General features: G+C 42.0%; 1 protein-coding gene across 1 annotated transcript in view; it reads left to right on the top strand.

The window, feature by feature from the left end:
* LOC127416703 (uncharacterized) overlaps positions 1-12,465 on the top strand; it is a 59,709-nt gene that overhangs the window by 28,327 nt on the left and 18,917 nt on the right. The window contains exon 3 of the mRNA XM_051656211.1: positions 9,569-9,717. Within this exon, the coding sequence (XP_051512171.1) occupies positions 9,569-9,717 (149 nt within the window). The remainder of the gene's footprint in view (positions 1-9,568; positions 9,718-12,465) is intronic.

Below are 12,465 nucleotides of genomic sequence, written 5' to 3'. Positions count from 1 at the left end.
GCCTGCTCGCACAGACCCTGTGCAAGGTCAGGGAGGACGAGGAGAAGGTCGTCCTGGTAAGCACCCTACTGGCCCGCCCAGACGTGGTGCTTGGACCTCACACTCCTCGCGACAGCTCCCCCCAGGCAAATTCCCCTGAGGAAGGACCTTCTTTCTCAGGCAAGGGGCACCATCCAGCACCCGCGCCCAGACCTCTGGAATCACCATGTCTGGCCCCTGGATGGGACGCGGAAGACCTAAGCTGTCTCCCACCTGCGGTGGTAGACACGTTCACTCAGGCTAGGGCTCCCTCTACGAGGTGCCTGTATGCCTTTAAGTGGCGTCTGTTCGCTAAGTGGTGTTCTTCCCGTCGGGAAGTCCCCCAGAGGTGCGCAGTCAGATCAGTGCTTTCCTTCCTGCAAGAGAGGTTGGAAGGGAGGCTGTCCCCTTCCACCTTGAAGGTGTACGTTGCTGCCATAGCAGCACACCACGACGCAGTCGGCGGTAAGTCCTTAGGGAAGCATGATCTGATCATCAGATTCCTTAGAGGCGCCAGGAGGCTGAATCCCTCCAGGTCGCGCCTCGTTCCCTCATCGGACCTCTGTAGTTTTTCAGGGTCTACAGAGAGCCCCCTTTGAGCTTTGCAGTCAGCCGAGCTTAAGGCACTCTCCTTGAAGACTGCCCTCCTGACTGCACTCACTTCCATCAAGAGGATAGGTGACCTGCAAGCGTTCTCTGTCAGCGAAACGTGCCTGGAGTTTGGTCCGGGCTATTCTCACGTGATCCTGAGACCCCCGACCGGGCTATGTGCCCAAGGTTCCCACCACTCCTTTTAGGGACCAGGTGATGAACCTGCAAGCGCTGCCCCAGGAGGAGGCAGACCCAGCCCTGTCGTTGCTGTGTCCGGTGTGCGCTTTACGCATCTACTTGGATCGCACGCAGAGCTTTAGAATCTCTGAGCAGCTCTTTGTCTGCTTTGGTGCACAGCGGAAAGGAAGCGCTGTCTCCAAGCAGAGGATCGCCCACTGGCTCATAGACGCCATAACTATGGCATATCTCGCCCAAAACATGCCACCCCCGGTAGGGCTACGAGCCCATTCTACCCGTGGTGTAGCGGCTTCTTGGGCCCTGGCCAGAGGTGCCTCTCTAACAGACATTTGCAGAGCAGCGGGCTGGGCAACACCCAACACCTTTGCAAGGTTCTACAACCTCCGGGTGGAACCGGTTTCGTCCCAGGTAGTGGCATGCAACACAAGCGGATAAGCCCGGGATAGCCGGCCGGGTGTATCACTTGCACATAGCACCTTCCACCTCCTTTTGAGCTGAAGACGTGCACTGTTAATTCCCAGTAGTGTTCACAAAAGTTGTTCCCTGGTTGACTTCCTCCGAGCCCTGTGGCAGTCGAGTTTTCGGAGAGACTCGCTGCCGGCCCAGTACACGTGCTAACTAAGAGCCCGGTTCTGGGGTAGGTGCTCCGCATGTGGCGGTTCCCTGTAAGGCTAACCCCATGCGATCTATATCTTCCGCTAGTTCGTTTCCCTACTGGCAAACTGCGTCTTCCTTGGGCAGAGCCCCTCTGCCCCAGTCTCCATGTTGTAGTAACTCCTCCCCCATTGGGCAGGATCTACCTTGAAGGCTCTCCACATGGTTGGAAAGACCATGTGATGTATTCTTCCACTTAAATATCCCCCCCTCTCTTGGGGCGAGGTGTGGTCTCCACGGTGTCCTCCCCTTGGGAGGGACACCCCCAGACTAGACCTGGCGGCCCAGTCAGATAATCCCCCTTCTTTTTTAGGGAGTGGAAAAAGAGAAGGGGAAAGAGGCCACGACTGGGTTAAGCCTGTCTCTATCTCTGGGTAGTCGACTTGTCCCCAAAAAGGGCCGTTCGACACTCATAACTGTGTTGGGGGAGGTTACGTGTCGACCTGGTGTGCTGGCTATGAGGCACACAGCAAGTCTGCCCACCACACTCCGCCAGTTCACGTAACACAGTTCAGCCTTGTGGCGTTTTGTATAGGGACCCCTAGTGTCACTACATCGACACCAACGTCGAGTGAGTGACAGATAGGGAACGTCATGTTTACTGGTGTAACCTCCGTTCCCTGATGGAGGGAACGAGACATTGGTCCCTCCTGCCACAACGCTGAACTACCCGCTGAAATGGCCGGACCTTATATCGGCTCCTCAGCGTAAAACCTGAATGAGTGGTTGCATACCAGCTCCTTTTATACCCGTATGTTCGGGGGAGTGGCATGCAAATACCACTCGCCAATTTTCATTGGCCTTTTATCAAAGACCAGAGGTGTCTCGGGCTCCCAAGAGTGACCCCTAGTGTCACTACATCGACACCAACGTCTCGTTCCCTCCATCAGGGAACGGAGGTTACACCAGTAACCATGACGTTTTATTAACATTTTCCAAAGAAAGTATTCCACAATATAAAGACAGAAATGCACTAAAATAGCACCCATTCAAGTAACATTAAATGTTTTCCAAAGTCTAAATGGGAGGTTGAATGATTTTAAAAAACTGTTCTCTAAGTATTCATTGCAATGGGCAATATTAATCATGGCAATCCACATTGCTACCGCAATCGTGAAGTCGCATTCACATGATTCGCTCTGTTGAACTCCACATGAAAAGAGCTAAAGAGAGTCTTGTTTTGCAATGAGCGTTGGCACTACACATGTACTATGATACTTTATCGAAACTGTCTGGTAAAACAGAAGCACAACGTGGCACCAGGGAAACGCTGATGTGTGACTCCAGCGAGTCATGTGAATGCAGACTTTCACAGGTCCAATCTGGGTTTGTTTAGTACAAAACATTACAGTTAAGAGGTCCTTTCTCCATCACTGTTGTCTGTGTTTGTGGTGTGTTGGTCAGTATAATGACCCTGGGTGAATACATTGCAAAGGTTCTGCCCTATTCCAACCAGTGTTTAGAACTCACACAGAGCTGAATGAAATGCCAAATAAGTAAATGTGTTAATCACGATTAAGAAAAATTAACATGTTTAATGTTTAAAATTATTTGCATACGTCAACGCGTTAATTTCGACAGCTCTAATTAATATATTAACACAATTAATCATGCCTCCTGACCTGTATGTAAATTTTGTAATAAAGTATTTATTTTCCTACCGTTGGAGCAATTCAAGCTTGAAGTACATGTAACTTCATGTTTTTACAAGCGGAGTTAGCAGGGTCAGTCAGCACGCCTCAAGAAACCTCACAAGCAGTGCAGACACAGAATAAGAGCTGGTCACACAGGAAGCATTCATGACAGGAAGTAGAAGCACAACAGAATGCAGGGATTTCAAGATAATCTCGCCATTATCAGTTCAGCTACTTTTGGCTTTACACAGAATCCTAAAAATGCAGTGTTTATGATTTTGTAAAGAAGTGAGATGTTCTAAAAGTGTCCTTTTGAAAATATAATTAAAAATAGCACTGACGGAACATATGAACTTGTCCTTTGAGAACAGGACAGATTGATAAACTCAATTGCAAAAGTGTTTCCTCTCGACTGTAGCCAACTGATGTTTATAATATTTATAATTATTTGAATAATTATGTATTGTTTTATTGAATTATCTTTATTTGGGGGCCTTTCTCATTAAATATTGATATTTGCGATTAATTCAATTAATTAATCGGCATGTTGTGTAATTAATTTGATGAAAAATTTTAATCAATTGACAGACGTAAATATTATACAAGTATCGTATCGTTGTCAGGATCCTGTCACCATGTCAGCCATGTTTTTAGTGGTGACAGGATACTGACACTCATGTTCTGTGTTTTTTTTTTTCATGTTCGGAGCGTGGTGGCTGGGTCCTGACTCAACCTAGTTAGGTTTCTGTTCTGGGTCGGGATCCGGATACTCATGCTCTATGTCTCATCTTTTGTGAGCGGCTTCGGGTTCAGTCCTCTTGCCATGTGCTCCTCTGTCAGTCTGGTGTGTTGTGTGAGTGCACATGGCTGTGTTTGGTCCTTCATCACCATGTGCACATAGCTTTGTGTTTGTCTGCCATGTGCTTCCCTGGCCCCGCCTCCTTGTTATACCCTCATCACTCTCCCTCCTTTAGTCCTTGTTATGTTAATTATATTCACTTGTTCCTCATGTGCCCTGCCTGTATATATTGTGCTCTTTTCTTTTGTGTTTGTTGGATCGTTTTGTTGTTCTGCCTCCGGTTTAGGTTGTAAGTTGTTTTTCACTTTAAAGTTCTTTGTTGTTTTTTTCCCCTCCTTAGTTGTTTTCTTCCTTGAGAGTGTTTTGTTTTCCCTGTTTGTATTACTTTTAATAAATCTTTATTTTTGCCTTATTCCTGCCTTTGGGTCCTCACTCCTGATGCACTTTTTAACAATCATTTCTGCATCAGATTTTATTTGTAAGATGAAAGTGCTAAGGTAGCATTTACAATAAAAACATTAGTTAACATGAACTAATAATGAACAATACTTTTACAGTATTTATTAATCTTAATGTTATTTTCAATGTACTGTATACACTTTTTAAAAGTTGTTTGTTAACATTAATGAACTAACATGAACTATCAAAAAATATATTTTTATTAACTAACATTAACAAAGATGAATAAATGCTGTAAATAATATATTTTTAATATTTTGTTCATGATAGATAATGCATTACCTAATGTCAATGAATGGAATCTTATTGTAGTGTTACCTGTGTTTATAAAGGAGAAAAATATTGTTTCTAGGGCTGCTGTCTAGACCACAAATTACCAATAAATTGTGCTCAAGCATTTAATTTGACATTTTAGAGTCCCTCGTTGATGACGTTCACATTTAAAATAATTGTATGACATCAAATTGCATTTGAAGACATTAAAAATGCATTTATTTTTTCACTGCTGTTTGAGAAGATGGATTTGTTAATTAAATCATAAACCGTCAGTGAAATGTATCTTTTCTAAACAAGAACAACTGATCAGCTCCAACAGTTAACTGTGTTGGTGAAAGTATGGTGCATACAGTGTGCATTTACTAATGTTAGATGATTAAAATCACTCACTCATCCTCACGTCATTCCAAAACCCATATGACTTTTGTCTTTGGAACACAAAAGAAGTTTAGAAGAATGTCTAAATGCTCTCCTCCATACAGTGGAAGTGGATGCTGACCAGGGGCTGTCTATCTGTAAAAAGGACAAAAATGCACCACAGAAACATCATATAATAGTCCATGATACCATTTGTGTGCTGTTCCAAGTCTTCTGAAGCCATATGAAAGTTCTGTGTATGAAACAAATTTTATTCATGATCACAATTCACTTTTTATTATTTAGAAAAGAGTTTGGATATTCTCCTATTAATAACTCCTTTTACGTTCCACAAAAGAAAGTCATACTGGTTTTGAAAGACTTGGTGAGTGAATAATAACAGAAACGATGACACACGTTTTTGGGTAAAATTCCTTTAAAACCAAACCTATGGCACATCTTAGAAAATTGAGGAAGGCACTAACTAGAAATGGTGTCAATTCAGTATCTAAAATTGTGTGTGATTTTGCAATATTATGTTGAAATGTCAGAATGTTACATTTCCCAAACAATTCTCTGTAACCACTGAGAAGGCCTCTTCAGACAACACACCCCACTGCAAGTTATGTGTTTTGACTACCGCCACACATTCATGATCCTGTGATCCACACTGTTCTCATTACCTTCCAGCAATGAGAATGCTCATATAAATCAGAGCAATCTGTCCAATTAAAGAGAGAGATTTACTTCCAAAAGAGCTTTGATGCTGTGAAAATCACTGCCATATTTTTCCAGGCCTGAAGACAATGAATGTAAGGAAAACAATATAGTGGATAAGCATGCATTGAAGTTCTGCACTTGAAAGATGTTATGGCTGTCATGGTCTCAGTGAGTCCGCTGGTTTGTTCTAGTTTGTCATTACATGTTCTCTCTGTTTGGTTCAGGTGTCCCTGGCTCGCAAATTCAGCATTGCCATGGAAGCCTTAATTGTTTCCATGGTAACACTGATCATTCCAGCTTGCTGTGAGCCAGCGGCACCTGATCGCCATTAGTTCCCTGACTATATGTACCTCTGTTTCGTGTTTGTCGCCGATTGTTTGTCTTAGTCCTGTTGCTTATCACTCTCTCCTAGTGTATCATGTTTTGTGTATTGGTAACCAGTAGTGTTGCCAGATTGGGTGGCTTTCAATAGATTTGTGGGAGAAAAATGTGCTTAGGCAGGTGGTCAAAATTTGGGTTGCTTTTGAATGATTTTGGCGGGTTTTTAAAATGATAAAATTAAGTATTTCCATTGCCCATGCAACTAAAATAAAGAAAATGTCTCCACTCACAATCATTTAGTCAAATAGCCAGAACACTGTTTGAAAGAAAAGGTGTTGAATCCTGTTCAGAGGAGCTACGAGTTGCCACACCACCAGTGAGTACTGAAAGTGTGCGATCTGCAGGTGTTGCTCGTTGATTTTTGTGATAGAATTGAGACAATCTTAACAATGACAAAGCGGTAAAAATGTAAGAGAACATATCGAAAATGGTGAAATGACCCTGATATCAAGTGGTGGTTAAGGCCAGGATTTATCTGTGGAGTCTTTCTTGGAACAATTGCACCTTTGAGTTTCTCCCATGACCAGGCCACTGATTCCTTTTGGCTAGAAGTGTAATGCTGTTGAGAACATTGCGGGATATATCGTGAAGTTGGCACTCATGGTGATCATAATAGTATCATAAAGTAACACGACTTAAAAGCGACTTTTGAATTTGCTCATGGATGTGCGTACAGGAACACAGAATGATTGAAAATCAGCTGTTATGTCACGATGACAGCTGTCTAGGAAATTTAACAGTTCAGTGTATTAGCGAATTCACCTTACTTAAATGACTACAAAGATTTACAGTTTTCTTGGAATTTAGAATGAGCCATTACAGTGTAAAAAAGGTAGGACAGATTATATATAACCTTTCATATGACAATAATAAAAATAAAAAAACAATAGGCCTATTGAATGGCAAACACATAACTGAATTCATAGCACAATGGCATACTTTCATTATTTGGCTTCTTGAAATCCCAGGGCAGCATATTTGTTCTTTTTCTGTGCGTGTGTGTTTGTTTATATGTGTGAATAAATAAAAATGGGTAAATGGAAAGGTTTTTGGAAACTTTTTCTTTGTGGCGCTTAATTGTGTTGTCACAATGGCCGGTTTTTTATGCACTGGGACGGGTTTTGAGGAATCATTGGGCTGGAATCTGGCAACACTGGTTACCAATATGCCCTGTGTGTGCCAGGATTGTGGTTACCATCCTGCTTGTTGCCTCGCCTCCTTTGACGCTTCTCCAGAGTTTCTCCTCAGCGATACCTCACTGCACCGGAACTGCTCTGCACATGACTACTACACACACAAGCCTACGAACACTACTCTCTCTGGATTCCTCAAGGATCTACTCTACATGACCACTATGCACACAAGCCTACGAACACACCACCCTTCTCCACGCTGCAGTCGGTGCCGGTGTTCCGAAATCGAATTGTGTTCCCTGTCAGTTTCCCCCTAGCCCCAATAGGGAATGGGGTTAGGGTAGGTAGGGTAGGGAAGGGTTAGTCTTAGGTTTGTGCATTGGGGAATGCATTCTGACAGCGGAGAATGTTACTGTCAGATACTCTGTTTCCCGGCCGGGATCTGTTTCCTTGAAACAACCACACCATCTTTTTCCAGAGCAGCCTGTATTTCTCTTGAGGTTACCTGTGGGTTTTTCTTTGTATCCCGAACAATTCTTCTGGCAGTTGTGGCTGAGATCTTTCTTGGTCTATCTGACCTTGGCTTGGTATCAAGAGATCCCTGAATTTTCCACTTCTTAATAAGAGGTTGAACTGTACTGACTGGCATTTTGAAGGCTTTGGATATCTTTTTATATCCTTTTCCATCTTTATATAGTTCCATTACCTTGTTACGCAGCTCTTTTGACAGTTCTTTTCTGCTCCCCATGGCTCAGTATCTAGCCTGCTCAGTGCATCCACGTGAGAGCTAACAAACTCATTGACTATTTATACACAGACACTAATTACAATTTAAAAAGCCGCAGGTGTGGGAAATTAACCTTTAATTGTCATTTAAACCTGTGTGTGTGTCACCTTTTGTGTCTGTAACAAGGCCGAACATTCAAGGGCATATAAACTTTTGATCAGGGCCATTTGGGTGATTTCTGTTACCATTATGATTTAAAAAGGAGCCAATATATATATATATACACACACACATAATAGTCTTCTTTCCGCTGCTCTCGTTAGGGGTCACAACCCATGATCCACATATTTGACTTGGCACAGGTTTTACGCCAGATGCCCTTCCAGACACAACCCTCAGTGGCTGGGGGATGCTCACTCACACATACAGGGCAATTTAGAGTCTCCAATTCACTTAACCTGCATGTTTTTGGGGGAAACCGGAGCACCTGGAGGAAACCCATGCAAAAACAGGGAGAACATGCAAACTCCACACAGAAAGGAACCAGGGACATTGTTGCTGTGAGGCGACAGTGCTAACCACTGAGCCGCCCCCATAATTTATTAATTATATATATACAGTATATATATATATATATATGTATACTCGGTGTAACGCTCATTCCTTCGATGATAAACACGAGTCCGACCATCACCCCTGGTGAGACAAAACCGCGACTCGTCAGTGAAGAGAACTTTTGCCAGTCCTGTCTGGTCCAGCGATGGTGGGTTTGTGCCCACAGGCGACGTTGTTGCCAGTAATGTCTGGTAAGGACCTGCCTTAAAACAGGCCTACAAGCCCTCAGTCCAGCCTCTCTCAGCCTATTGCGACAGTCTGAGCACTGATGGAGGGATTGTGCATTCCTGGTGTAACTCGGGCAGTTGTTGTTGCCGCCATACTGTACCTGTCGCGTAGGTGTGATATTCAGATGTACCAATCCTGTGCAGGTGTTGTTACACGTGGTCTGCCACTGCGAGGACGATCAGCTGTCCTTCCTGTCTCCCTGTAGCGCTGTCTTAGGCGTCTCACAGTACGGACATTGCAATTTATGGCCCTGGCCACATCTGCAGCCCTCATGCCTCCATGCAGCATGCCAAAGGCACGTTCACGCAGATGAGCAGGGACTCTGGGCATCTTTCTTTTGGTGTTTTTCAGAGTCAGTAGAAAGGTCTCTTTAGTGTCCTAAGTTTTTATAACTGTGACCTTAATTGCCTACCGTCTGTAAGCTGTTAGTGTCTTAACGACCATTCCACAGGTGCATGTTCATTAATTGTTTATGGTTCATTGAACAAGCATGGAAAACATTGTTTAAACCCTTTACAGTAAAAATCTGTAAAGTTATTAAAGATTTTTACAAAATTATCTTTAAAATACAGTGTCCTGAAAAGGGACATTTCTTTTTTTTGCTGAGTTTATATATATATATATATATATATATATATATATATATATATATATATATATATATATTGTAAACTCAGTCGCCTCATGAAAATTATGCATTTCACCTAGCTCACCAGCTGTCTAAATGTGGGTCGTGTTAAGTATGATTAGGCCTATGTGTGTGTTTTTTCTCTGACAGTGTGTTCTTTTGGAGAGGACGAGGAGGACAGTGTATCCCCTCGTATCACTGGAGCTGCTCGATTGCAAACTCGATGACTGGTCGATGGAAAGACTGAGCAAAGCTGCTAGCATCAGCTGCCTCACCACACTCTGCCTGGACTACACATGGTGAGTGGGCATCTGATAATGAGGATATGAATTTTTGTGTGATGGTAATTAGGTGTGATTTTTCAATATATTAGGATATTAAGATATTACATTGTTTTGGTAGACAAAAAAATTAAAAAATAAAATGAGTAGACATTCAAACAAGTTAAACATTAAGGTGGTAGCCAATTCAAATTTGAATTGCTCAGATGGTAGAAAATTATTTTATTACTGCATTACACTAAATTAATAACACTTGAAGTTTTATTGTTAAAGAATACTCAGTTCAATTTGATGGAATTTTGTTATGAAATTTAAAAGCGTAAATCTTAAAATATATTTAGGTTAAAATATTTTTTGAGTGTATACTGATGTGTTGCTGATAAGACTGCACATAGAACATTGGAAAATTGGTAAAAAAGAGTAATTGCATGTCAGAAGTTCAGGCAGCTTGTCTTACATTATGGATTTCCACCTCTCCTCCCTCTCTCTTTTACTGCTTTCTAAGAAAGGCTTTCTAAGAACTTCTCCATTAAGCTCTGATTTGCAGATCTGAGACTTGTTAAAATGTAATTCCTCCCCTTTCAGGACTGTGTTTCTCTCTCTCCTCCTTTTCTAGATGAGTAGTTTCATGTATATATATATATATATATATATATATATATATATATATATATATATATATATATATATTTAAGCAATATCACACGAGCAAGAGTGCGATATGGCCCTACATCAGCAGTGCTGATTTAGGGCCATATAGTACGATTGCGAGTGTGATGTTGTTTATATACAGCAGTTACAAAAACATTATAAAAAAATTAGGAAAAACTGAGTACGGTCATAAAAAACGCATTTGTGCATGGAACTACTTTCTTACGTGACGGATCAGAATCTTGCTGGTTCAAACCAAATGATGCGTCCAAGCCTCCGCTAGTAATTCAAAAATGTCATTTCAGAAATAGTTTCATGGCTTGTGCTGTTTCTACCAAGTTATTGGATAAACAAGGATGGGTGTGTGTGTGTGTGTGTGTGTGTGTGAGTGTGTGTGTGTGTGGGCAGGTTTAAGTGGTTTACGAGGACTTTTTTTTAGGTTACAAACTGGTAATTACAAGGGTATTATGCTATAAATGTGGTTTATGAGGACATTTCTAGTGTCCCCATAATTCAAATCGCTTAAACATACTAAAAGATGTATTATTGAAAATGTAAAAATGCAAAAAGGTTTCTGTGAGGGTTAGGTTTAGGTGTAGGGTTAGGGGATAGAATCTATAGTTTGTACAGTATAAAAATCATTATGTCTATGGAGAGTCCTCCTTATGATAGCTGCACCAACATGTGTGTGTGAGAGAGAGAGAGAGAGAAAGAGCGAGATGGAGCATGTGGGATCACCTGTTGCCACTCCCAAGCAGAGATGCTGTCAGCTTTCTGAAGATCAGCTTTCTCTGTGGAAAAGTAGCCGTCCAAGCGGGTGTATTTCTCCCTATTTTGCGGTGCGCAAGAGTCATTCACTATAGAAACCGCAATCTTCTCCACCATTTTAAAAAGTGCGTCCTCTCCAATGTGGAAAGTCCGGTAAGAGGTAAGCGCCTTGAGTTTGTGTAATTAATCAGTCTTTTGTGTCTCTCAGCTGTGATGAGAGACACAATACACAACAGTTAGTATTACTATATTACACATATATACAACAGTTAGTTCTGGTCCTCGAATTTGATTGGACGAGAGACGTTCCATGAGTACTGATGGTCTCACACCAAAATCACCTGGACGCTTTACTGTGTGTATCACTCTGCTTGTGTTCATGCCGTTCTAAACTAAAGTGTATGAGCAGTGCAGATGTTTTAAGAGACATCTGTCTCTTTACATTTAATTTTGTGACATTACATATATTAGCCAGCAGGTGGAGGCAAAAGAGACTTTTTGTGTGTCATATGAGCCAATTGATGAAGTGAAGTGAATCCGCGTCAGTCAGTGTTTACATACAACAGCTTTACATGATCGCTCGTATTACTACTAAACTACAAAAGCTAGGAAATAGCTTTAAACGGTTTTAAATTAACAACTTAAACATTACGGCTTATCACAGCTGAGAGACACAACAGACTGATAAATTACACAAACTCAAGGCGCATACCTCTTACCAGACTTTCCACATTGGAGAGGACAAAATGGCGGACATTGCGGTTTCTATAGTGAAAGACTCTTGCGCACTGGCTACCGCGAAATAGGGAGAAATATCCTCACTTGGACGGCTATTTTTCCACTGAGAAAGCTGATCTTCAGAAAGCTGACAGCATCTCTGCTTGGGAGTGGCAAAAGGTGATAGCACACGCTCCATCTCTCTCTCTCTCTCTCACACACACACACACACACACATCCATCCTTGTTTATCCAATAACTTGTTAGAAACAGCACAAGCCGTGATACTATTTCTGAAGTGACATTTTTTAATTACTAACAAAGGCTTGGACGCATCATTTGGTTTGAACCAGCAAGATTCTGATCCGTTGCGTAAGAAAGTAGTTCCATGCACAAATGCGTTTTTATGACCGTACTTAATTTTTCCTAATTTTTTTAAAATGTACTTGTTCAATGAACTGTTGTATGTAAGCAATATCACACTCGCAATCATGCTATATGGCCTAAATCAGCACTGCTGTGATTATCTCTGCGGCACTCGGCCTGCAGCCGAATCACAGCAGTGCTGATGCAGGGCCATATAACATGATTGCGATATATATACAGGTGCATCTCAATAAATTAGAATTA

The sequence above is a fragment of the Myxocyprinus asiaticus genome, chromosome 26 (assembly GCF_019703515.2).
Source record: "Myxocyprinus asiaticus isolate MX2 ecotype Aquarium Trade chromosome 26, UBuf_Myxa_2, whole genome shotgun sequence".
Classification (NCBI taxonomy): Eukaryota; Metazoa; Chordata; class Actinopteri; order Cypriniformes; family Catostomidae; genus Myxocyprinus; species Myxocyprinus asiaticus.
The sequence above is the reverse complement of the archived record's forward strand: the minus strand, read 5'-3'. Positions and strand labels throughout refer to the sequence as shown.